Below are 26,671 nucleotides of genomic sequence, written 5' to 3'. Positions count from 1 at the left end.
CCACTGAGCACAGCCTTTGGGGCTGAAAGCATCTGTGAACCACATAAGCAAGCTGTGAGGCCATGGAGGGATGCTGGAAATGAAAYACAATGCTACAGTTCTTAAAGTTGTTGGTCAAGGCTGGGTTTTTTTTGTTTGTTTGCTTGCTTACTCTTATTTTTTAATTCCTCTGCATTTCTGAGGCTTCCCTCTTTTCTCCTATTCATTCAAGAAGGAAAGTGCCAAAAGGCTCAGTGACCTCAGGCACAAGAAACCAAGCTCAGATAACCTCTGTCGGAGGTACTGAGGTTGCCCTAGAGATGAGGAGCGCTTAGTGCCTTGACTTCCCTGTTGCCATGCTGGGATTCGTGTGTGAGGTCCTCTTGCTGCAGCAGGGAGGCCCAGGCTTTTCCACACTTGTGCATCCTCAACCTGTGAGACCTTTTATATAAACATGAGAGAGAAACAGAGGTCTCAATAATATTAAGTTCTTGTAAGTTTTGCGCAAATTTGCAGCTGGGAGGAAGAAAGAGAACTGAATTACTGCTTGTGCTGAAGAAAAGGCAGGGAGGTTTCATACATTCTTTCGGCATCAGATCAGCTGCTGGGTTAATTTTTTGGCCAGTGCCTGTGTTGCATCTTGCCCAACCATCAGGACAGATGATATAGGTAGAGGACATGACGGGCAGCTAGAGGGATTTAGGTAGGGTAGGTATTTAGGAGGAAGATGGGTAATTAGGGATATGGGGGCAGAGAAAGCAAAGGGCTTGTGAGGCAAGAAAGAGGTCTTGACAGGTGGAGAGAGTCTAGGGATACTACAGAGGGAAACTACAAAAAGCACAGAAAATCTGGGATTACTGTGGCACAGGTGGGTGTAGGGATGCAGAGCTTGACTTCACGAGTCCTGCTAAAAGAGCCATGTTATTGCTGCCACAGAGATAAGCAGGAGGATGAGGTGAAAGAATTAAATTTAAAATGGGTGACCAGCCTTTCCCTCCTCTCTCACTGCAGTCTATGTGGAGAGATTTATGGAACTATATTGATTTTATGAACAGGAAGGCTAGATATGGAGAATATCCCTGATAATAAGGCTATTTTAGTCTGGCACACATATAACAATTCAGCACCTTACAACTGAGGCTTGACAAATGTGAAACTTCAAAAGAGATCTAAATTGAACATATTTAATGATAAAGGTAATTAGACTAATTAGACTTAACTGAACTGTTTAAGTGGAGATATAYTTTCGCTGTACTGTGTGAAATGAGGACTGTGGTTGATATAATCAAAACAGTTCATTTTGGCTTTCTGTTGTGGGTAAGCTGGAATGGTGTGCAGGAAAGGTAAGCAKCCATTTGCTTTTGATGGCTTCTGTTATATTTAGGTGTCGATGTACAGTTTCTACAAGCAGAATTACGTAATTGTGCCAAAATATTTGATATTTGTGAGGGAAAAGAAAATCCATAGTCAGATGAAGTAAGYTGTTTCTGGACTTGCTTAGCTTCCATTTTTGTATCAGCTTCCATATTTTGTACCAGCTTTCTTAAAATTAAGCTATCCAAGGGTATCTATACATGGATGTAAGTGTCTAGCACTGGGTACCCATACTGACATATTTTTTTGTGACAGGTTTTTTTTTGACCTGATGCCTGTAAGTTGTGATACCATCATAGCCTGTTGCTGGTAGAAAGGCAAGCTGTTAAAACTTTAAATAAAGTTCTTTTTTTTCTGTCATTGGTGAGTGATATAAAATATTTTTTAGGGATAAGGTTTATTTTCATTGTTATTATTCAATTATAGTTTCAATCTCAGATGGGAATAGTCGTGCCAGGTAGTTCTAGATACGATACTGCTCAGTAGATCTCTCTGGATCAAGACCAGCTCTGGAGTGATATTTCACAACTATCCGCCGTAACTTTTGAAGATCTTGTAAATATGTCAAAGAATGAAAGAGSCAAAGCTCATGATTTTAAGGGCATCCTTTATTGTGATGAGCCAGCAACAACAGCACCACAGCTCCATAGTTTGGAGAGCCCTGAAACGCAGCCTATCAGATGAGGGCCGCGCAGGGCTTGCAGATGCGCTGGTCGTGCTCCCGGGTGTGTGGGAATGGCCCACCTCTGCTGTGGGCGCTGTATGTCCACCTTAACCTCTCCTGAAAGAACTATGAGAGTGTAAAGGGACCTATAATTTTGTTCTCATTAACCACATTTTTGTTCTCGTTCTGGTTGWTGAGACATAAACTATTTTGTTGTTGTTGTTGCTGTTGTTATGGAAGATACAGGCAAAATTTGGATGTATGCTGCCATCTGCTGTGGGCTTAGTATTATCTTGAGCATTTCAACTTTGTTTCTGCAAGTTGTATTCGTGCTGAGCCAGCTTGCAATAAATGCTTTCTGAGTAAAGTGCTGATCCTAGTTTACTTAGCTTACAAACTTTTGCAAAGCGCTAAAAACAAAGCAAATGCTGCAAAATAGTGATTGTGGGCCAGCTGTGATCTGGCAGCTCCTCCCTGCCAGATAAATAGATATGGGGGTGAGCTACAGGGGCAGTGGCATGCAGCGCACTCTGCTCCCGTGCACTTGGCTCTGCCGCAGCCAGCGCCTAGCTCCCCACGGGCCAAGCCACAGGGTGCCAAAGCCATTTCACTGCCTTAAAGGATGAGGATCCCTTGCCAAGGTCCTTACTGGCAGGGGAACCCAAAGTAAAGGGGCAGTGAGAGCTCGTCTGCAAAGAAGGGAGGGAAATTCATCATTTAATACACAGAAGTTGATGTTGTGAATCCTGATTATTTTGTCTGAGCAACAGGTAAGGGTCTGTCACGTGAGGGGGGCGTCTTTAAGGGAAATCTGTAGGAAGGTTTGATGATAGTTTTATTTTTAAGTGCAAATGATTTTGCCCTCAAGTTTCGTGCTGTGTAGCTTCAAGATAGTCTTATTTTTTATGCCTTCTTTCTCATTTTTCACTCCCTTACTGCCCTTCCTCTCTCACCTGAAAGCTTTGGAGGGACCACACTTATTTTAAAATCACTCCTCAGAAAAGGCCTCATTCCCTATAGTGACCTTGGGGACTATGTTAGTGTAATTCAGCAATACCCATGTAAACAAATCTTTTCTTGCAGCTAAAGCAGTTRCTTTGATCTTGTCTTCTGAGGCTTTGTTCTGTTAAGATTATTTTCACAGTACAGCTGTATCAAGCCCTGGAAATGGGGACACATCCAGGAATGCCGACAACCTAAGACCAGACGTCTATTATACATACCTGAAGTGAGAGTTTTCAACTGCCTGCTAGGCTCTTAATGCAGCCCCAGTCACGTGCCTGCATTTAGATTGTGTAAATGCACTCCAGCATTAATATATGGGTTATCATTATTTTTTCCTCTTGCCCATTATGCTGTATACAATCGTGTTGCTAAGACTGGCATTTACCAAARTGCTCTTCAGAAAAGTGAGTCAGCTACAGAGTCAATTTACTTTTAATCAGTAAAAATTGTTTTGATCTTTTTGTGCCATCCACAAGGCTGCATTATTACCTCTTCTATGCCCAGTTTGGAAGCAAACTGTTCAAAATCCTACCTATTAACTGCTGTCTAGGTTGGTGATACAATCCTGTTGCATTGTACTGAGGCAGGAGTCCCACCAGCAAGAAAACGTGTCAATAACAACAAAACAGAGAAGCCTCAGTCCCTCTAAAATACGTAAAAACAGAGATTAAAGGCAATGATRGAGTGTACTTTTTCAGCTCAGATAAGAAACACTTCCTTGTACCTTCCCTAAAGTTAAACAGTTGATGTAAGCTTATTTCTTATCGTTCTTTATGTAATCTCTTAGGTTTCTACAGCATGTTAATGTAATAYGGCTTCTCATGGGGATATTTGTTGAAGAAAAAAAATAGATCTGCATATCTTAAAATGGTACTATGCTTACAGAAATATTGAAGAATGTATACCTTTTAATGATCAAACTAGTCTGTCACCACAGCACCAAAATTTACAGTGCAGCACTTAGAACATAAAATTYGAACCTCCTTTGTTTGAATGTTGAATACTGTCAAAAATTGGACCAGCTAGATCTACTGATTTTTAATTTAATATGCAACTTTTCCAGACTTACAGGAATCTTGATAGAGAGAAAGCTTTTAGAAACAGAGCTCTACAACACCCCCTCCTTTCTGTGCATCAACTGCTTCTTGATGCAGAATGTGTTAGTATGGAAAAGCATGCAATGTTTCAGAAAACCTTTTTGCTTTCTCAGACACTAAACTTACTCATGCTTTTGTTTTTATGCTATTCTCAACACCTTTAAAGAAAATGCCTATTTTTTTAAACATCTCAAGTGAAAAAAAAAATTCTGGATTGGCCAAAGGAGAGATTATCTCTGTGATATTTATCAGAGTTCTGTAGCATATCTCAGAAAATGGCATATTGAATAAAAGTTGCGTCTGATTCATCCAAACTTAACAAAAACAGCTTTGTTTCAGTTTTCAGACTTAAATATTTATCTTGATGACAGAGCAGGTGATGACAAAGGCATTTTTTTCATATGCTGGATGTTCGTTGTAAAGTTATACATTGGTTTCCTTTTTGAAGACTATCACATGTTGTGGATGTAAATTTGTGCCRCAAGCTATGCATACAAGCAGGTTGTATTTCTGAGGGATACTATGACTGTAATGTAATCCTGTGTCAAAGCAACCATTTTAACTAGTGATCAGAGTTCACAAGCTAGAAGCTGTTTCATCAGCCTCTTTAATAATGTAGTGGATGTACACCCTTGTCGTATAAAGATCTTAAGCACTTCCAAGATGTTTACCACAAAATTCCTAATCAGGAAACTTAGTTGAGCTGGAGCTGTGCTCACCCCTACCTGATTTGGCAGGCCTCTGTATGTGCAGAAGTTGTATAGCTAATCATATGAATTGAATAGAAAGAAGAAAATACAGAGGGAAGAAAGGGCTTGGTAACATGTAGTTACATCAACTCCTTGCAAAGTTACTTTACTGTCTGCCAGTTAGACTTTCATTCCAGCTGTAGTATTGACTACCAACAGACACTAAAAATTCAATTACAAAGTGATGGATTTTTGGCTACTAACCTTTCTGGAGGCATCATTTGAGGTTGGGTGTGATGTAGGAGGATATGACAGAGGTTGGCTATGTCTGTCAGGTGCTACTTTAGTCTAAGGTATTGAGCTGTGCTCATTTCCAAGGTATTGGATGGTAGTCATTGCCCTAATCCTGGAGCACAGTGGCCACAGAGGTGCCACACTGTGGCCCGTGCTCGGGCCAGGCCATCCAGGCACGAGGCACCTCACAGGCCCCTGGCCACCCCACCTGCCTGGCCACAGCTCCTTTCCCCTCTCCTCACCCTGCTCCAAAAGCAGGACATACTAGCACAAGCACACATTCGCAGGCCATTTATAAATCGTTTTTATACCAGCAGAAAAAAGCAATGTTCTAAGTGTAAATGAGATACAGTCCTTTAATCTGACCTCTCTTGGAACAAAATGCCATGTCCACCTCTGTGCAAAACCCTTCCCACAGTAAATGTCTTAAAACCCCTTGTATCTTCACCTGGGTGATTTCAAAGAAATATGCTTGTGCTGTGGTTATATCTATTTTTAAGCCCCTTGCAAACATTAATGGCATAAACTGGGGGATGAAAATTTAGTTTCATGGACTGACTTCTTGTAACAGCATTCTGCCTGTACCTAAAATGCTACAGCCAGGGGCATAACAGAAATTGGGGAAAGACTGGCTTTGCAGGCCAGTGAGAGTAGTCTAGGTCCATCCATAACTGATTGTCATTGACTTAGAGGTAAATGTGGCTTCTTGTACTTGTCTGAAAAACTTTGCTAGCTTTGTAAATTCTGTGTTAGATTCCTTTTTAATATACAGGCAAACCACATTGGGTATAGTTTCACTGTGGAAATAGAAGGAGTTGAAAAGAACATTTCAAGATGTTTTCAGAGATATGAAATAGTCASTCTGTGAGCTTAGAGAGCCATCCCCTCATCTCCTGATTAGTGCTAATAATAAAATATGAACCATATTAAGGCTGTAAGAATACTAGGATAACAAACAACTGGACACTAAAACACTTCTGAAAACCTCTTATTTACAGAAGAATTTGACATACTTGGTTTTAATTTTGTCACAGTTCAGACAAGTCGAAATTTCCCATTTCATTCTAATTTTTGTGTCAGATAGTTGATCATGATTCCTTCTTCTTTGTAACAACATATGACTTCTGGAAATGTCATTTCCATTGCACTTGCAGGTTTCTTTGTTTATGGTGAAACATATTGGAGCAGTCACCTCTGATACCAAAGTGAGTATCCACAGAACAGGCTTGAGTTTGACGGTTCATGCTAGTTTGCTGGTCTCTCTCAATTTTAACCTGATGTGTTGCAGTTAGACTGTAGTTCAGATTTCTGCTGTGCTTTCTTGCAGCAGTGGTGGATATCTGTGATGCAGATACTGGTTTAGAGGCAAAYAGACTGCATCCAAAACCTCATTTCAAGCAGACCAGCAGCATTTGATCAGATGACAAGATCAGTTTTGGCTGGTATTGAAAAGCTCTGACAATATTCTCTATTATTCAGTCTACCCAGCCTGTGGCACTCAGTTCTAAAATTGTTAACTTGGATYCCATGATTTTTACAAAGAGCAGGTGCAAAATGATCAGACACTTTGCAACCTAACCACAAGAGGCAGTTGTATTAGAATGGCTTGTAAAACAGGAAACCACAGCAGCACTTCAAATATTTTGCCCCTGCATTAGCTGCTTGCCTTACTGACATCAGTTCACCTGCACTGCTGCTGTCGCTAGTAGGTACAAAGAGTGCAGGATCTATACTATGCTATCTGCAGAGAAAGGGAGAGAAAACAGAGAAGGTGACTGAGCGCGAGTGCCTTAGTGAACTGTTATGTTAYGTGAGCTTGGGAGTACTGAGTGTATTTGATAGATATTGCCCTCCACAGTACACTATAGATAGAACACTCTTTTTGGCTTTATAGCCTATTGAAAAGCAGTAAAGAAACTCCCTTTAAGGTTGTTTACCAATCTCAGAGTTTGTCGGTAAAGTAACAGCTTGTGTGTTGCTTGTTCCAGAGCCATTTACAGCAATAAAACACCTCAGGATTAGTTTTTAGGGACTGTGTTTGCAGCCTCATGATAAAGATCTGAATCCAGACTTTTTTTTCTAACAGGAGCTGAATGTACTCAGAAAATTTCCAGCTGCTTGCTTCCTGCTTGCTTTATGGCTTTAAAGAAAGCTGCTGATACCCGTGCGACAGAGCATGGACCTTATATAGGAATACTTTCAAGAAAAAAGTCACTTTGTAGTCTGGTTCTTGGAAAAGAAGAATTAAAAGAGTAGCTAATAACCTGATTTTAAGTTCCTGTAGTCTTTGACTCATGTTGCTTGCAAAACTTTAATTATGATAGGATTCTGGATTCTCAGTCTTAGCACTTTTTCTTTGTGTGAAATTTGTGGTTGACAGTAAATACGCATGCTCATCATCCAGACTTCTACTGGCTTCTTCTATCTGAAAGAGGCTGAATGTACAACAGTTTCACTAAGCACAGTTACCAGTACCAAAAAGATGAAAAAAAGTAGTTGCTGAAGGTAAGAAGTTCAGAGCAGGTGTYCAAAAGACTGTGGTACATCCTTTTGTGCAGCTGGAATTTGATGTGGATTTTCAGAAGTCCAGGGAATCACTGCTCTCTTCAGGTTTGCAGTTCTCTCTAGAAATCAAAACCAATTATGCATTTATTCAAATGTTCGTGTTGTTGCCTACTGAATTCTGAAATGGAGTGACCTTTTTTTTTTCTGTGCTACAATTACCAAAGGAACCATGAAACTGCTGGAGCCAGTGCTATTATCTGGCAGCGTTCGTTCTTCAGAAAAATGTACCACCTCTTTAAAAGAGATGTGGACAAATTCCCATTGCATGCATTGTGAACCTGAGCAAACACAATCAGCTTCTGTCACCACCATAATTCACTGATTTTCAGCCTTGTGTGGGCTGAGACAGGAACAGAAGATTCATAAAGATATGTGGTTGTGGGGGATGGAGGAATATATTAGTAGTAGTGGTGGAGTCTATGTGTGGGTCAAGTGAGTGATACAGGGAGCTAAGCAGACTTTGAAGGGGTTCATTTTGTTTCTGCTTAGTTGTTAGAAGTGGGAGAGCTATTCGAAATGGCGGCAGTATTCTGCTCACAGTGTTGGAGAAACATCTTGTTAAACAATATCAGCTATTTTTCCTCATCTAGGAGAAAGCAATAAAAAACTGTTTTTGGACTCGTGGGAGAGAGCAGTTAGCAAAATCGTTGCAGAAGAAAGAAGATCAGAAAATACAAATGCCTCCTCCTTGATCATGTCTTGCATTAGATGATGCCCCCAACTGAAAGGTAAGCAGTTATTAATCTAATTTGCAGAAAGCAAGCCTTTAAGTGCATGCTCAGTGGCCAGATTCCTTACCTTTTAAATTTGCATCACTTTTACCTAAATGGATCTCTTTCCTAACTCCTTCAATAAGCTTTAACCACAARAGCTAATTTAATCTGAAGAAAGTACAGGAACTTCAGGAGAGTCCAAGTAAACCCCAATGCAAGGTGAGCAATAGCAGTTAAAAACAGGTCAGGACTGTTCTACCACAGTACAGACCTGTTAGGCATAAGCCTAACCCTTGGTCCTGTTTTCAGAGGTACACTATCTTTACTGCGCTTGCTGGTTTCTTTTGGAGCTCATTAATGCCAAAATTGAAAATCCTTGTTGAGAGGACAAGTTGAACTAATATTTACACCTCAAGGACGTCCCTGCCAAAACTTAGAACATGTTAGCATCTATTAAACAAAGATTTAACTGTACTTTTTCCCCCTTGATTGTTTATTTATAATGGATACCTGTGCATTTGAAATGTCTGCACTTCCATGGTATGCGCAAAGTACCAGACATTTCTGGAACCTATGCTTGGATTTGGGGGAATTGCAATGACAAAGATATTTATGGGAAAAAATTAGAAATAAAGCTGGCATTCTTTAGAATTGTTATCCAGGTTTATTTAGCCTTGTTGAGTAATGGCTAGTCATGTGATAATAGAAATCTCTGTGGGTAATACAGGTCATGAGGACAGTGTGCATGTCATACAGTACAAAGATCAGGGCTGAACTAAATTTGCACATATAACCTTATTTCTGGCATTTCCTTCTCTATGGATGCTCGACATCATTGACACTTATTTTGAAGAGGAAGTGTTAAATATTTCACAAATCGGGAAGGGAGGGGCTAATTCTACCACATGGCATTGTGGTGGCACACACTGGTGTCAAGGCTGGGGATGGAGCTGTGTTGCTCCCCACAATCCCCTGGTCCTGGTGGAGTTGGAACAGCAGCACTGTTGTCCTCTGTGAGAACCAAGGCTACAGCAGGTGGGGTCATACACTTTGGTGCTTAGGGTGGTTTTGGCTTGATACTAAGAAAATTACACTTCAGAACCTGCACATAGGTGTCTACCTGTGAGCTATGTGTCTGAGCGCCTGCCAGAGCAGTGGAGGCAGGTTCAGTTGCCTGCACGTGCACTACCCAGTGCCATTTAAGGTGCCCTGCGGCACTTTGCCTGACCTCCAGCAGCTGGTCCGGGAGGGCCCAGATCTCCCACAGAACCTGGGTCATATCTGCCAGCCCCAAGCAGATATCTCAGATACCTTAAGGTGTCATCTGCAATGTTAGCAGATACTTCCATGTGAACCACTGAACTGAGCCCTGGAGATTGTGTCAGTGATGTCTGTAGGGCCTGGAGAGCTTTTCCACTGATCAGCCACCTGAGGCATGATTCAACCACCTATGCATTATATCTGGCACCACTTGAGACATTGCAGCGTACCTGAGATACCCCCATGGCGATGGCAGATATGACCCAGGGATGGCCAGAGATCCCTGCCATTCTGCAAGGACAACTGGAAGCCAGGCAGGACACCTTTGGTTGTCTAAAATGGCTCTAGGTACCTCTGCTTAGGCAACAGACCCCTGCCTGAGATCCACCCAAAGCAAAATGAGTCTCCTGGCTCTGCCAGCTGTGCCCACGAGCTCTCCAACGGCACCAGAGGGCGGCTGAGGGCTCAAACTTCGTAGAGCAGGCTGTTCTTGGGGAACTGGCAAAGGCAGCTGCAGTTTCCCCCCGCTTCCTTCATGCTGCACTCCTTTCCTTCCAGCCAGCGCTGTCTCTCCCCTGTTCCCAGTTCCCTTCTTCCCACTCAGCTTCCACTCCCCCAACACCTTTGCAATAACCTCACAGCTCCAGGTAAGGTGCCTTGGCATCTCTTCCCTCACTCCCAGCCTCCTTGCTCAGCCATTTCACACCTCCCAACTCCCTGCTCAGCACCACTGGGCTCCCTCCCAGTCATGCCCACACTCCTTTTTCCTTTCTATCTCAGTCCCAATCTTACCTGCACCTCCCTAAGACCCCCATCCCAAGCTGCTACCCCACCTTCTGCCTTCGCCATGTGGACCTGCCACCTTCCCTCACCCCAGCCCGGCACGGGGAGCACAGGACAAACAGGCTCCGTGCTCTTGGCTCACTTGTTGCCATACAACACAAGTCAGCTGTGACAAATGCGAGCTAAATCCTGTTACGCACAAGCAACACAAAGCCATTACTGGACATGAAGAGACAGGGCAAAGCCACACCTCCATCTGTTCGTGTATCCAGTCCAGGAATGAGGTGGTTCGGCTGTAGACTCCTGGTTTGTTCTCTTCTGCACAGCCCACCCCGAAGCTGGTGGTCCCCACCAATTTCCAGATACTCATATCTTCACATGCTAGGGGTCCCCCACTATCTCCCTGGAGGACAAAGAATTAAAACAAAAGTCAGTGCCCCAGAAAAGGAAGGGAAAAGGGGAGGGGGCATAGTCTAGCAATTCAATTTCCTATTTTTGCTCCCTTCTGGGTCCTAGGAAGGGCATATGTTACAGCAGAAGTTGGCAGCTTCTCAAAGAGGTGTATTAGATCATATTTTTCTTTTTCCCTTAGGAGTACAGTGCAGCAGAAGCAAGATTTGAGCCTGCAGTTAGACAACATTGAGGTGCTGAGGAATGTCGCCTGTCCTGGAGGCAAGGCATTGCTAATCTGCAGTCTCCAAGGCACGGTCTCTCACAACTGCTTCTCTCAAAAAGCTCCTGGCTACTGACCTTAGCTGATCCAACATTTGCTGTGTCAGAACAGGAAGCTCATACCTCCTTCCCTTGGCTGCTCCTGCCTGCAGGCTCACACAGTGCTTTGCACCAGCTCTGGCCCTCCCCAGACACTTTGCTGAGCAGTTTTGACTTCACTGACTCATGCTTAACTACTGGAAACTCCCAATTCATTTTGTTGGGGCAGTTTCTTGCCCTTCTAGCATCAGAGCCAGTGCAATAAAAAAAGAAAAGGGAATTTGGAAAGACCCTCTCCTTTTTGGGAGTAGGACTTATTTTGTCACGTAAAGCCATATGCTGAGCATGCTGACTTTGGACAGCTCTCCCAGGCGCAGTGCTGTGCTGCTGCTGGTTACCTTGCTGTGGAGGGTCTGTGCTCTTCTGCTCTAGCAAACAGGCACTTAAGTGAAGACCTATATTCTAGGCATCTAATGCCTTTGTTTTGTCTTGTACCTTTTGTAACTGGGACTGAGTAGATCTGGAAACATTAGACCCCCTCCTCCCCTGCCATTGCTCTTCATTTGTGCCTTGTTAGATGAGGCTGCATTTCTGTGTATTGGGGTGAGACCTGGCACAAGGTGGGCATTCTCATGATGCAAACAGTGATTTTGGATCATTTCCACCCTGTGCTGTTAAGGAGCCTCTGATCTTTCACCACTATGAACCCCTCTCCCCCGGAGTTCATCACCAACCCTCTGAGCTACACAAACCCCTCTCCCTCCTTCCTGCCACATTCTAGCTTTTCCAGATTTAAATGCTTCTGCTTCTCTCTTGCTGTATGTTTTGGCTGCTTTTCACCTTGGGGTTTCTGCACCTTGCAGGTCTTCTGAGCTGCAAACTTTTCACTTAGCCAGTGGCCGTGGCAAAGAGAGGATGGTACCATGCTATAGTGCATACAAGAAATTAAAAATTGTCTTAAGTAAATTTGACTTCACAAGTAGCAGATATGGTTCACAGAAGAATTGTAGCATATGAATGTGAGCACAGTCAGTGGTACATACTTATGGTAAATAGAGCAAATGGCAAAAAAACAAATATTTGCCCAACAAAAATGTGGGAGTGCCTCCTGATAACTTATTACTCATGTTTTTCCACAGCTGCTGTTAATGTGCACAGTTGTAGTTTGGAAACTTTCATACCTGGCAGGTGTCTACGCCTCCCTTTAGGAAACCAGCACAAAGCATTGAAGGAGTTATGATCCCACCATAGACATCCCTGTGATTGCAGATTGTATTAGAAATCAAAGGAACACCTGCATAATTCATGGTCTCTGATGTATCACCTATACCAAAAAGAAAACAAAAAACTCCTTATCAAAGTATATGTTTTTGATGTCCTGAAATTTCCTTGAAACTAATGTCTAAATATGAACAGAAAGGTTTTAGTATATGAAGAATGAATAAAAAATAATGACCTGAGCAGTCAACCACTTTCATTGAAAGTGTTTCAGTACGTATTATTGACTAACATGACCTGCGAGTCATAGTAAAAAAAGTAATCACTTTTCTTTGTGACATTATTCACAAATCAGTTTTCTTTATCATCCAACCTGACTGAAAATACATGCATGCTTTCTCTGAAATAATGGCTGCTTTTTTCTTGCATTCATGCTGTTCTCTCTGTGCTTGAAGTTACAAACAACACAGCCAGTTTGACCAAGTCCTGAATACAACATCCTGGATGGCATTGCTGTCTACATGTGATTTTCATCCTTTTCATCGAGTGTACCCATCCGTTCTGTGTGGTAGGAGTTTGAACAGCACTTTTGCCTCATTTGGCCCCATGCAGAAGATTGAATTTGCATCCTGGCTGAGCATAAAATTTAGGAATAGGTCTTCTTTTTTTCCACCCAGATATTCCAGAAAATTTAATGCTGAACAGTGCTACAGCCAAATCCTGTTTTTACTCTGTGAGAGATGTTTTCATGTGGTGAATTAAAGCAGACATCTAAAATACCTCCTTCAGCAGTTGCTCCCCATCCTGATATCCAACACATTTTCCCTTCTGGGAACTGCTCACCAAAATTAGGCAGACAAATTGGCTCTATGTGACCTATTTAGAAAAGAGAGAGAGAAGAGAGAACTGCTTTCAAAATTCAGCAAAAATTGTATGCCTGAGTAAAACTTTCAGGGTTGGACTTACAGTGAGTTTGTTATGAAAAATCATACAATCCTCACATAAAATAGCCTGGCAACTCTAAGTCTTTTGTTTTACAGCCAAAGTTTGAAACAATATCTACATCAGGGATAACTTGTTTCAAGCAGGAAGTAATAGAAGGAGGTGTTGGGATGTCAATGAATTAAAGAATGAGCAAACAAAAAATACACACGGTACTCAGCTGACAGGCAGAACATAGACCCTCTCCAGGTTTTGTGTAATTTCATGTGACAAGAGCCCTGAGCGCACATCACCGCGTCCCACTGAAAGGACAACAAATCACCTGGGCTGTCCTTTGCTTCCCGCCCCCCAGCTCAGAGATGCAATACCTTTACACTCTGGGGCGCTGAATACTGTGTGATATATGTGATGCTCACACTCGTGATGCACAAACCACAACATACCAAGATGACCTGGCTCTGAGCAAAGGGAGGGAATATGTGGGAATATCATTGAGTAATTGCTAGTGGTTCAGTTCTCCCTTGTGAAGTGATCCCAGCCCAAAGCATCCAGCCCCCAGCGTGGAGCCCCTCAAGTCTCCCTGGGCCACACACCAGCCGCCCAGGGTGTACTGGGTGCACGATTCAGGTGCAGAGCTGCTGCTGTTCTTGACAGCCTCCCAAACTTATTCCTGAACAAAAGAAAACAGCAATTGCTGAGATTTAAAACAGAACAAAATCCCTCAAGCTTAATTTTAATTTTAGCAAAAAGCTCAAAAGATTTCAAGAGAAGTGATTTAGGAACCGACAGTCAAGACGAATCAGAGAGCAACAACCCCTACTTTGCAGAGAGGGCCCACTGTGATTAGGAGGCATTGGCAGGCTATAATTTAAATCCATACAATATTATTATTCATTATTTCAATTCACCCACTGTGTCAGCTGCAGGTAGCATCCTGCTGAGAAAATAAGAGTGGTTTTCATTTAAATGAATCATTATATTTTATTTGCCTTGACTTCTCTTTGAAATTTAAGCTTGATTTTCAGCTTCGGATACTGCTGGGCTCCCCATACGCATAGAAATGAGGACAACAAGGACATTATAAAAATCTCTGTGAGCTCCAAGAAAAACAAGGCAAGGCATTTGTTTTAGATAGGACAAAACACTTAGAGAGAATAAAAATAAAATAGTTCAGCATAGGTAACCTCCCCCTCTATTGCTCTCACATAGCTTTGTTTTGCCTATTATTAAATGACTTCAGTAAGCCAACAACACAATGGACTGGAAATATTTTTTCAGAGCCCTATAATCATGTTATTCCTCCTCTGTGGCTGGATAATGAGTGCAGAGGAGCTCCTGATACTGAGGATGGAGGGGACTTTCTGCCACCACGCTGGGCTGGCAGCCACCGGGGCAGCCAGGACTCTCTCCATGGTTGAAAGTGGGCACTGGGGACAGGCTGGTGCAATTTGAAAAGGGAGTCATTGCCTTGCAACCACAGGGATAAGCTCACCCCATCAGCATAGCTCTGACCAGGCCGGAAATGAAAACCAGGTTGTGCTGTTTTTTGTTTCTGGCCCAGAATTTGAACTGCTATTTGGGAGTTCCTATAGCCAAACCTGGATCAGAGCTGACCCAAGAAATATTATTTCCTGCCAGCAACCCAAAACAGCAGATTAACTAAAAACCGAGGTAGTGAACTGAATGATTTTGCATTCTCCATCTCAGTGGGCAGCAATGGGGATTAATTCTCCATCCTGGAGCTGCCCCTCACCATCCCCTGCTGTTGGTGTGGCAGGGCAAAGGGGCAGGTAGGCACCGGCATGGGGACACAGAGCGAGGCAGTGACTGAGGTGGGTTCACAGCTCGTCTCCCCACCAAACCGTGGAGCCAGGGATGCTCTCCTGGGGCTTGGTGCTGGTGCTGGCCTGAGTGGCAGTGTGGACACAAGGCTCTTGCTCCAAGCCTTCCTGCGGGACACCCAACCTGGGCTCCAGGCTGAGCCTTGCTGAAGCTGGTGGGACTTCTATCCTTGCTCCTAGAGGAAGTGGGGATCGACTCTACTGTCCCAGATCAGGCCCAGGATGCTGACAGAAATGTGCCTAATCTGTCCTAGGAGGGACACTTTTTGCTTTTAACTAGAAAGGCAAAGTGAAGTGAAAACTAACAGGGGATTACCATTGAGAGCAAGCGGTGCTGCCAGTTTCATTAGTGCGATATCATTTCCCATTGTCTTGGGTTTATAATTTCGATGGTATATAATTTTTTCCACTGAATATGGGTGAATTTGGGTGTCTTGCCGAGTCACAAAGCCAACTTGCACACTCCATGAGCTCGGCAGGTACAGGCTGAAATAAAGAGGTAAGAGAGTGACAAACCTTCAGGAAAACTCTCAGGTTTCACACGAATCTCTACAGGCAAATAAGTACAGTCAATTCTACTTGCTTACTGATGTATTAGTATTGGCTATGTTTTAGATCTAATTTCAAAAAAATAGAAAGGATGATTAGTGTCAGCAATGTACTGGCTTACTGGCAATTTGTTTGTGCAGTTTTCTACAAATATTTAAGAGCTTTGCCTCATTCTACCTTTAAAAAGCAGCTTCCTTCCTATGCAACCCCACAGCAGTTGATACTGTCTGGTATGTGTCAGATCAGTTTTTAGATTAATTTAGTGGCACTTGCGGCAAGGTGTTTTCAAGGGAGCGGCTTTTATTCTGGGACTTGCTTCTGCCCCCAGTTCATTTGCAGCCACACCTTCAGCCTCCAGCATGTAACTCATCTGCTCTTGGGTTTACCCTGCTGTGCCACTGGTAGATTAGTGGAGGTCCTAAAAAAGGACTCCAGGGATGGGGGTTGCCAGCTCCTTGCACAATCAACCTTTGAACAAATCAAATCAAATCAAATCACAACCAAACTTTGAACCAATGATTGGATTGCGGGGGACAGAGCTACAAAAGTAGAGATGCTTAATTCCTAAGTAACTATATTTATGGCAACATATGGCTCCAAACAGGATCTGGAAGTGGGATTTGTCTGTCCCCTTTCTTCTCTCCACAGGCTACAAAAGGATCTTAGAGGACTTGCTTGGAAGCTGACACCCATGTTGTGGGTGTCTAAAACTGATCAGACAAACCCCATTTTAGCTGCCTTAAATGCCTTCAGTGAATGTGGTTTGGATTTCCTAAGAGCAAGAGATGCAAGCTTGTAGTATTTTCAAGCAAACAAGAATGCACAACTGGGCAGCTGCTCTCATTATTTATAAGAGAGGGGACCATTTTTATTGTTACACTAAGAGAAGAGTCTAAGTAATTATTTAGCATCTATTTACAACTCTAAGAATGCTTTATACAGTATAAAAAGAAGCAGTGGAACACGTGAAGGGCATTAAGAAGTACTGTATAACTCACTAACTACAACTGATTGATTTTGTAATACTTGAAAAGGATCATGTAATTTATTTTGGAGCTCCTGAATGCCAGAGGAGCCAAGTACAAAATCCTCCTGATTAATTCACATGCAGTAAAGCCAAACCACAGATCTGGAAGCCTAAAACCTGTCACTTCGATGTTTTTTAGGGTGATTTCTCAGGCAGCTGGGAGTGCCCAGCATATGTGAAGAGTGGGCCATTTGCTCTGGGATAGCTTTTTTGGAAGACTTCTTTATAAAGACTTGCACTGGTGCAAGAACAGCAAAATGTAGTTTAAATATTATGGAGCAAGCCAGTGAAATAAGGATGGCACTAGTTTCTCCTGCATTTTTTTACTGAAGAGAAAGCATGTTGCTTTAGCCCACTTCTGCAGTGGCCTCCCTGTGTGGATACACCGCAAGCGGGGTTGGTAGGGCACCCCAAACACAACGGCACAGGGACTTACTCGTACACGCAGTGTGCAGCCGTGATGATCCAGCGGGGGGTGATGACGGAGCCGCCGCAGAGGTGAAGCCCGTGAAACTGCAGGCTGACCTGCCATGGCCACTGCTGGGGTGAGGACGCATTGCCCCCCACGATGCGCGGCCCGTAGCTGGCCCGCGTCCCGCACACTGCCGGAAAGCAAAGGTTATGCGCCAGTTTTCATCACCTCAAACCACCCCCGCCTCCCCCCCCTCCCCGTACTCTCAGCCCTGACGAGGCTGGACGGTCTTGGCAGTGGGACTGTCCCTGAGGTCTTCTCTCCACCTCTTGCCCCCCAGCACCATGTGGGGCGGCTGGTGTGGGTGCTGGGGAGCTCCCATGGGCTTCCTTGGACACCTTGCACTCAGCAGAGCTGCAAAACTCACTGCTCTGCTATAAATACACAGTGACCCAGGGGCCTACACAGGCAGGCTGAAGCATCCCATCCCTTGGGGATCTTTTTTTTTTCGTATCCCGTTCTGAAAACTAGTTGACATGGAGAGCCGTGGGATGAAAATTCACATGTAAGACAGAATTTCCCTTTCCCCACCTAGATGACAATGAGTTGAGTTGCTATACCAGTCCACTGACTGAACTCATAATCCTTAAACGTTTGCTTCTTTGTGTGGTTCTCATGAAAACACTCCTGTTACCTGATACTCACAATCTGCCCTCCCAGTCTACTCTGACCTCATGAAATTGTTTGAAATTTTATGCATGAAATGCAATTTTTTCTTGACATCATAAACTGATGGTATGCCCCTGAGTATGCAATTTCTCCCAACTCTTGCCCTGCAGTGGATGAAAAAGGACAGATTTTGATCTTATATTCACTTTTCCTGATGCTTACCTAGACATTTTAAGATGATTACATTGCCAGAAGTGCATTCTTCTCTAAGGCGAAAAGACAGCAATATTAGTTCCAATACAGGAATACTGTTTTGTTTTTTTTTCATACTTGTGTTACTTTCTTGTACAGCTATGTAGATACAAATATATATATCTTATATATTAAGAGAAGCACATAGTTGTGTATTCATCCAATCTACTTCAGACATTTAACAGAAATACTTAAGCTGGAAATTCAGATGTCATCAGGAGTCTACAGACCACGTGCTGCACTGCTGAAGAGTGATTCACTCTTCTGTGAAGGATTGGGGTGTGTGTGKGGGGGGTCATCAGTGATTTTCAGCATGTGATCTGTAGGCTCCTTGGAGCCTTGGATTGCTTCTCAGTGAAAGGTAAGTAAGAAAAACAAGCAATCATCAGGAGGAAGAGATTCACCATAAAGACTTTGTACTTCCTTTGGGAAATATCTAGGGATCTGCAAACTAAAACAAACTGCTCTGCAATAAAGATAAGTGCCTGGTGACTATTCATTGACTATAGAGGGATCATGGGAGGAATAAGTTTTTCAGATAGGTCATTTTAAAGCTTTTGTTTGATTTTAACAGGCCTTGGATCAGGCCCTTAGTTCATATTCCAACAAAACTGCTACTGAACCTTGGGTTATGATGTGTAACATCACAAACCATTTATAAAGTGCTACATGCCTGAGAAAATTAGGCAATAATCTCAAACTATTAGTAATTCTTCCATTAATTACTCTGTTTCTGTCCGTATAAACTGACAAAACTGGTGTTTCTTCTACTCAACCAAAAAGCTGAAGCTTACCTTAAGTTTGTTGCATTGTGTAGTGATGTCACTTGATCAGCTGATAACCAATGGCTGAGGGATACAAAATGTCTTTTAAACTGTTTTTCAACTGCAGCCACAGGCAAGTAACCTGAACTCACATAACTGCAAATAAACCATAAACACAACTTCCAAATACAGAATTTCAGTAATCCATTTAAATAATTCAGTGATTCTACTAATGAAAAAGCCAGTGTAGTAGATACAATAATCGGATTCTGACACTTGATAAAGTAATCCTATCCTCTTCCAGAAAGATTTCTTGTAACGTGTGGGTATTTTTGCCATAATCATATGTAGAAGTCACACATACTGAGAGGTATTAAACTGGTAGCGAAGGTAAATTTTAATTCTAATATTGTATTAAAGCTTTAATTGTAACTGGTTGGCACGTCCTCTGAAACACTAACATGCTTTTGGTCTCCTTTTTCTACAGTTATGTTTTGCTGCAGGGAGGATGAATAATTTTCAATTTGTTCTTGTCTTTTGCTTTGAACAGCTGAGCTGTATTTTATGCTAATGGCAGCAAAAAATTATTCAAAGAAGCTTTATATTGCTAACAATAATGTGCAGAAACCAGAATGACTCCATCACATGAAATAACTTCTGCAAGTCACAACTTCAAATTCTTTCTCAGTAGTGTATTTTCGTGAAAAGTTCGTGAAAGAGTTGGTGCTTTTCCAAGAATCAGACCACTCCATTAAGAACTGCCTCATCACCTTCTTCTCTAATTGCAAAGTGGACTTAGCTTGGGCCTCTCTAATAAAAGTGCAAAGCATTCCCTAACAGATTTAATGACACAAATTCTGTATACAGTTTTTCCATGAAGGAAGTAATAGACATGGAAAATACACCATATGTTGCTTACTGCCTCTCTGACCAGTTGTAAGTTACTAGAGAGACAGGTATGATTCAGAAAGCTGCATCCCATAGGAAAGATTTAATTGTATCATTGTATTCAGTCATCATCTAGGATTTATAGCGGTAATAAATGGTGTTTGCTGTGCACAAGTATTCAAACCATCCCAAATCTGCTCAGTCTTATTATTCACAAAGCTGGAAAGTTAAGTTCTTTTTCTTTTAAGTGACAGGCAAATACAGGGCTTCATTAGAAAGACTGAAAACCTCAGTTTGCTCAACATGCCAGTTAGAGTTTCTTCCATTTTGTATATGTACCTTGAGAAACCTAAGTGTTTGCAGGTAGTATTTCCATACTCTTCTTTCCAGTCGTCAGAGCAGACCGTTCTCCAGGATCCAGAAGTGAACACTTGCAGCACTGCTTTCTTGCCACTCAACCTGACTTTGAGATTCAGAAGAAAAGCCTGAGTGAACTCTAAATTAGAACCACTGAGTATACAATAGTGTCAATGCACTGCTGCAGCATCCACATTTCTGTTTTTACTAATTGTCTTTTTGAACACTCGGTTCCTTTGAAAGAATTTTTCTGTTTTTTGTTGTTGGTTTTTTTTCCTTATGGAGGGAACTCGTTTTCCTTTACCAGTGTCCCTCTTCATCAGTGTACCAAGGTACACTGAAGCGGATCTGCCTGAAGAAAAAATTCCTATGCTCATGGGAAGGGATACAGGATGCTAGCTCTAATACAGAGAGAGAAGTCTGACCTGCTCTCCAGTGGGTCTAAACAGCTCTTGCTGAATGCAATGAGCTGGAGCTGCAGATGCCTGGCACTGAGGACAACCATGTCCAAGCTAAGTGACAGCACAGAGTTTAATGAAAGGTAATTAGCACCACCCAAGCCGCACAACACAGTCAAAGTGGATGTAATTGGCCAGTACGTAAAACCCAGTCACTCCTGGGTTGCTGTGGAGTTTCCCAGTCTCAGTCCCTCTGCTGCAGGCCAGTGCTTCCCCCATGGCAGCTCTTCCCGGTGGCCCAGCAGCAGGTCCAAGCTGTGCCAGGGAGCCTTAGCTGCCATGAGCCATACTGACCCTTGCCAAGAGGGCCACGAGGAAGCACCACAGAAGGCCCAGGACCAGCGCCAGCATCCGCAGCCCTTTGTTCAGCATCCCACATGTCCCGATCCCTGCACCCTGTCATCCCACGCCACAGCCACCAGAGCCCCAGCTGAACTGGGAACACCGGGGACAGGGCACCTCTCCGTGGTCTGCYGCACGCCTCCAAGGAGAAGGGAGGCTGCACCCACAATCACTGCTGGCCAGGGAATTTCCAGCCCAGGGGCACATGGGCTGTTATGGAATTGCTAAGGTAGACACAAAAGCATATGTATGGTCAACAGGCTCCACAAGGGCCTGAAGCTTCCTGGCGAGAAGGACCCCAAAGGTTGAAAGCATTGTGCAGGTCAKCTGGGACCAAAAGCTGATGGTTCTTCTCATTCCTCACATTGCACAGACTGAAACCTCTGTGACCTCCTTGCCAACAGGTGCAGGATTCAAAATTACTAGTACACCAATCTAAAAATCAGCTTTGCTGTTCCCAAATATTAAGGTCATTCCCCGCCAGCTGTTGAAAGCATCACCCTCAGCTACTATAAAACAGGACAGGGAGAGACTATTTAAAATGGTTCTGTGATGCCAAAGACGGTTACAAAGAGAATCCCTGATAWAAGGGCATATATTTCACATGAAAAGCAGCATACTCTGCAGTACTGAGCACAAAAAAGTCAGTGCTGGTCTCTCCATTTCCTGAGTCCCTTAAGAAAACAACAGGCCTGTGCAATCTTCAGAATTGGCATAGTGTTACTATATGACACTGAATACAGTGATCATCTCATTTATCCTAAGAGCAATTTGGTTTCTCATTAATTATAGAGCAATACTTCAGAGAGACTCTTTCTCTGAAGCCACAATTTAGACAAGTCATCAGTCTCTCTGTCTTGCCCAAAGTATAACATACATCTCTTGAAAAAATGCCAAATGCTACAGGAGGAGGTAGGAGGGATTTATAATCAAGTTTAAATTACCACATCCGTACTCATCCTCCCCTTCTTTACAGTTGAAGACACCATTGCACCTGGCTGATTTCTGGATGCACTTAAAGGATGATCGGCAGCGAAACTTCCCAATGCAGTTGTATTGGGCTAACAAGAATGAAAGAAAACAGGGTGATGAAAACACACTTGGGTATTAATTTAGCACTTTTGAGTTTCATTATCTGGCTGGATTTCTGTCTTGCTAATGAAAAGACAACTCCTGTATTCTAGGAATATTTGAAATGCATCCTGGGGGTTGCTACACAGTGCTGTTAAACTCATCCTTTAGTAATAATATCTGGACCAAATCAACCTTGCTGTCTTTGCTGGCTCTTTCCTAGCTTCCTCAGCCCAGGTTTATATTTCATTGCAGGGAGAGTTTCTGGATGCCACAGCTCCTCATCAGCAAAGGAGGGAGAATCTGACAAAATAATGTGAGCACACTCTCTTCCTGGGGGGATACCTCAACTTTCTGCAAGCTCATCCCTGTTGTAGATGTGAAAGCACTGCTCAACATCAACATATTTGATACCTAGACCTGGGCAGGTCACACTTTCAAGGTGCAACTAAACTCATTCTATATTTTCTTTTCCTTTATAGAGGTTGTTTATGGTAGGGGAAAGTTTATCAGTTCTTTGAAAATAATCTTAAAGAAGTGAAATACTGGGCAAAAATATGATGTGCATTACCTGAAACCTCCCCCAGTTTCTAAATTCTTAGCTCACCACCTAAAAAGGAATCAGTGAAATTTAACTGGAGAAAGGTTTCTTAGTGTGGCACTTTCCCCAGTGTGTAAATATTATACCAATCCTCTCCTGAGTGCCAGATCCATTTTATCCATACATGTAAATAAAATTTAAAGCCATCACATCAACAGGATTTTTTACTTCAGTAAACAAGCTGCAGTGGCAGTTTAATTCCATTCTCAGTAAAAGGCTCATGAAAAATTAAGCATTTGAACGGTTAATTGAGAACTTAATGAATAACTAATTGTACTCACCACCCAGGCCAACGGCAACTGCTAGGATTACTACAAGTAATAAAACACAGACATATGGAAGGGATTTGGGGGAGATTAAAACATGGCACATCGAAGGTGGTTGGATATCTCCTAGAAACCAAACAGAGACAACAGCTTCTGTGAAGTTAAAACAGCTTGAGTTTTCAGTGAAAAAAGATTTATCTAACATTAAGATAGATGCCAGGAGTAACTAGTGCACACGCTTTAGCAGCTGACCTGACCTGGAAGGTTTGGCTCCCCTTGGCTCAGGGGCTTTTGGACTTGTAAGCAAGGTTAATTGAAATAACAGAAAGCTAAATTTGCAAAACCAGGACCCCCAAATTAGAAGATAGTTTGAAAACTGAGGGAAAAGGTGATCTGGCCAAAATTTTGCTGTAAAGGCAAGGAGAGAACTGAGCAATGGCTCAGGGCTGTTTTGAGTTTTCCGTTCATCTCTGTAGCTGACCTCCAACTTAATGGCATTGTGAATAAAGAAGACAACAGAAAATAATGAATGGTCCACTTTTGTCAAATGTATTCTGACATATAAAGGGCAAACCTCAGGAAAAGAGCATGCACAGCTTGGTCATGTATACGCACAGGAGCTGGTAGAACCTTGTCTTCAATTTTAATTCATGCAGCTCTTCACCCTCTCCTCCTTAAATTTCTGAATTTGGGATTGGCAGAAACTTAAAATTCAGTCAAGGCTGCTAAGTGTCTCCCAGTATTTATACAACTACAAGTAAATTCCAACTTATTCAGACTGTCTCAGCAGAAACTGAGTGACTGGTTTGGTAACAGAACTGGTGTCTGGTATGTAATAAATTTTAGACAGCTATAGTGGCTGATGGACTGTAAAATCGAATTGATCTATCTGCATCCTTGATGTTCATCCTGCTTCTGTTGGAATTAATGGACATCTTTGTCAGTGATTTCAACAGATGAAAAATGAAATCTACATGATGTAGCAAACACATATTATTCCTCCCAGGTTACTCTATTGTGTTTTCCCAACATGAAAATTGAATCCATTAAAAAAAGTGAATACTTTAAATGAGCTGTTCAAAAACGTGTCAGAAAAGCATAAGCAAATATATATTTAGGGGCTGAAGCATGTGAATAATCTGGCTGTGAAAAATGCTTGCATATGCACACAGACACAAGGTGTTATCACCCACTAACGTGCTGGCAAATGTCATGGTTCGGGGAGTGAGATTCTTTCTTCTTCCCTTAAGTAACTGTTTTCTCTGAATGAGTGGGCAAGTATGGTTTTGCAAGGCTAAGGACCTAGATTAGCTGTTTAGATTTCAATGGGCCAAGAGCTATGCAGTATGCCTACCAGATTCATCTGCACTGGGGTCAATTTTTGTTTGCGGTATGCAGAAAAATCTTTTGAAGGAAAAATGGAGTTCTGTTACTGGCAGTTCATCTTCTGTAATGGAGATGATTTCAAGACTTCCAGTATTGGGATTTGTCTCTTGTACCTGGCTCAACAGAAAACAAAAGACAATATTTAAACAAATTAAATCTATCACCTCTTAAAATCTGATACCCTTCTCCTGATACTAAGGAACATGTAGTTTTCCTTCAGGCTTCCATTGTTAATCTGGTTTTTGAATCAAATACAAAGTGAATCCACAGGGTTTTTCAAGAGTCTTCAAGAATGCCAAGAATGCTGTGTCTGCCCAAGAGAAGTCACCTTGTAAAATGTTAGACATTTCATGTTCATTAGAGGACCCCTCATATTTAAAGTATGTAAGTACTATATATATAGTACTGAAGTTAAGTTTTGCTGAAGTTTGTCTAAGCATCACAGCTACTTTTAATAACTCACACTGTAGGACATTCTCCCTTATGTGTCAAGCCCTTCTCAATGAGATACTCTTTAATTGTAACTGGAAACAAGAGAAAGACTAAAGTATATGACACCTGAACAGAGCCTTACAGGATTCTCATGCATGCACCCATAGAATTTTATTCCAGAGAACCTTTGAACACTTTGTACACAACGAAAAGCAATTAAAATGGGCTACACTGGAATTCAGAGTGAATATCTTTAAAATTCTAATTATAATTTCTGACTTTAGTTCTGAATACTAGATGATTAATGACAGGAGAAATCAGATTTTTGAACTTACAATAGTGTGAAAGAAGTCCAAGCTTGCTAAAGACAGTGGAGGTGGTAAGCTATAAAAGTGTTTACAGAGTCAGTCCAAAGAAATGTTTACAAAGACAAGCTTTAGGCAAAGTAGGTGTCTTTTGTCTGTGACATTAATTTTGAAGTCATATGGTATATCTTTTCACCCTTCAGCAAACAACGATAATAAGATTTCTACTCTTTCATTTGATAAACTCCCACATATAYTTCAAGATGCTATAATTTTGAACATTTCTCTTTAAATTTTATATAGAAATTGCCAGCCTTAAGGCAGAGGAATGTGCATGGTTTTTAAATATTTWAAAAAAACCCTTCTAACTGGTGCATAAGTTGTTCATCTGGAAATAAAACATCATTGAGTAGAGTACTACACAAAAGATAAACACTGACGTATCATTACCTAGAGGACATCACACCCTCCCAAAGCTTCACTTACCTCTTCCTGAGAAGTCATAATTAAAAGCAAAACTGTTTTCTCTCTTCATTATCAAAAGAAGCCAAAAGGAAATTCTGAGGCTGCTAAGCCAGTCTGCTCTGGAAATGTTTTCACTGAGCTGCCAGTTCAGTCATTTGTTGCATATGGCATTATCGTAGCAGTCTGTGTAATTCAACCTGGTGAGAGGTATCAGGTAGCCTCGGATGGCATGGCTACGGAAAGGGGAAGATAAAAAATCGGCAAGCTTTTTAATTAGCGTAAGAGCGTAAGATAATATTGTAGTATTTGTAAACCTTTCTGTAACCTCTCAGCTAAGAAACTCCACAGAGGTTAAGCCACAGGCTTGCGCTTGCTTGTTGCTTATCAGAAATCATGCAGCTGAAGAGACAGGCTTGTCAAAATCTGCGAGAGGCAGGGCAGAAGGCAGAAGCCCCAGGTGCTTTGTCTCCCTGGCAAACAAGGCCTTAGGCTGATGTTGCTTGATTCATTAACTTGATTTCCCCTTTGCTGTGTGCATGCAGCAAAGAGCACGCTTAAAGAGAGTTTTTGAAACAGACCCATACTTTAGTTATGGATAACTTCAATTATTACCTATTTGACAATGTTTTGAAAGCACTTTGCAAGCAAGAACTGGTAATCCTGTAAATGGTGTGTTTGATTTGGTAGGGTAAGGATCAGCTCATCTGTACTCTGGGATTCAGAAACTGAAAATGTATGGTCAGCTTCAGAGAATACTCAAGTATAAGCATGATTTGGCTTGACTTTTTTTTAAGAAGAGAGAGAGGCAGCAGAGGGGAGGGTGGAGGGAAGAAAGAGGAGGTGAGGCAGAGCAAAAAACTATAGCAAATTCAAGTAAAACAGGGCTCCTGAGTGACCAGGAAGGAAATTAAGGTTTTCCACGTTAAACCCAAGCTCCCTGGAGCTTGGTACTGATGAGGGAAGCTGTTTAATCCCTTCACTGCACAAGACAGAAACTGGCATTTCCAAAGGACAAGTTGTCACATAACACTCCCATTAACCTCCTATTTCTGGTGCAAGTCTAGGCTGTGACATGCAGAGTTTTTCCTCGTCTGTTATGTCACCTTTTCAGCAGCCTTCCCTGCAAATAGTAATTGAAGGAACATGTAAAAAATCCCAGAGGATGCACAAAGAAAGCTGCAGAGCTGTAACTGCTCTCTGTGCTCTGATGCTCTGCCCTTCGCTGCAGGGGCAGCCCACCATCGGCAGAGAGTCTACCAGGGTACCCCTAAGGAAACTTCAGCTTGGGGGAA

The 26,671-nt window shown here is 42.3% G+C and overlaps 1 protein-coding gene across 1 annotated transcript; it reads right to left on the bottom strand.

The window, feature by feature from the left end:
- Nucleotides 1-7,225: 7,225 nt before the first annotated feature.
- Nucleotides 7,226-25,418, bottom strand: TMPRSS3 (transmembrane serine protease 3). The gene is made up of 13 exons (XM_026070714.1): nucleotides 25,401-25,418; nucleotides 24,146-24,290; nucleotides 22,807-22,917; nucleotides 21,798-21,914; nucleotides 20,036-20,159; nucleotides 18,839-18,964; nucleotides 18,015-18,058; nucleotides 17,148-17,313; nucleotides 15,452-15,621; nucleotides 13,133-13,228; nucleotides 12,316-12,458; nucleotides 10,674-10,826; nucleotides 7,226-7,726 (listed from the first exon to the last, which is right to left on the bottom strand). The coding sequence occupies exons 1-13, from the start codon at nucleotides 25,416-25,418 to the stop codon at nucleotides 7,709-7,711; spliced, it is 1,431 nt and encodes a 476-aa protein (XP_025926499.1). The 3' UTR covers nucleotides 7,226-7,708.
- Between the last annotated feature and the right edge of the window lie 1,253 nt (nucleotides 25,419-26,671).

Source organism: Apteryx rowi, unplaced genomic scaffold, assembly GCF_003343035.1.
Source record: "Apteryx rowi isolate R43461 unplaced genomic scaffold, aptRow1 scaffold_317, whole genome shotgun sequence".
Lineage (NCBI taxonomy): Eukaryota > Metazoa > Chordata > Aves > Apterygiformes > Apterygidae > Apteryx > Apteryx rowi.
Note: the sequence above shows the minus strand (reverse complement) of the source record. Positions and strands in the feature narration are given on the sequence as shown.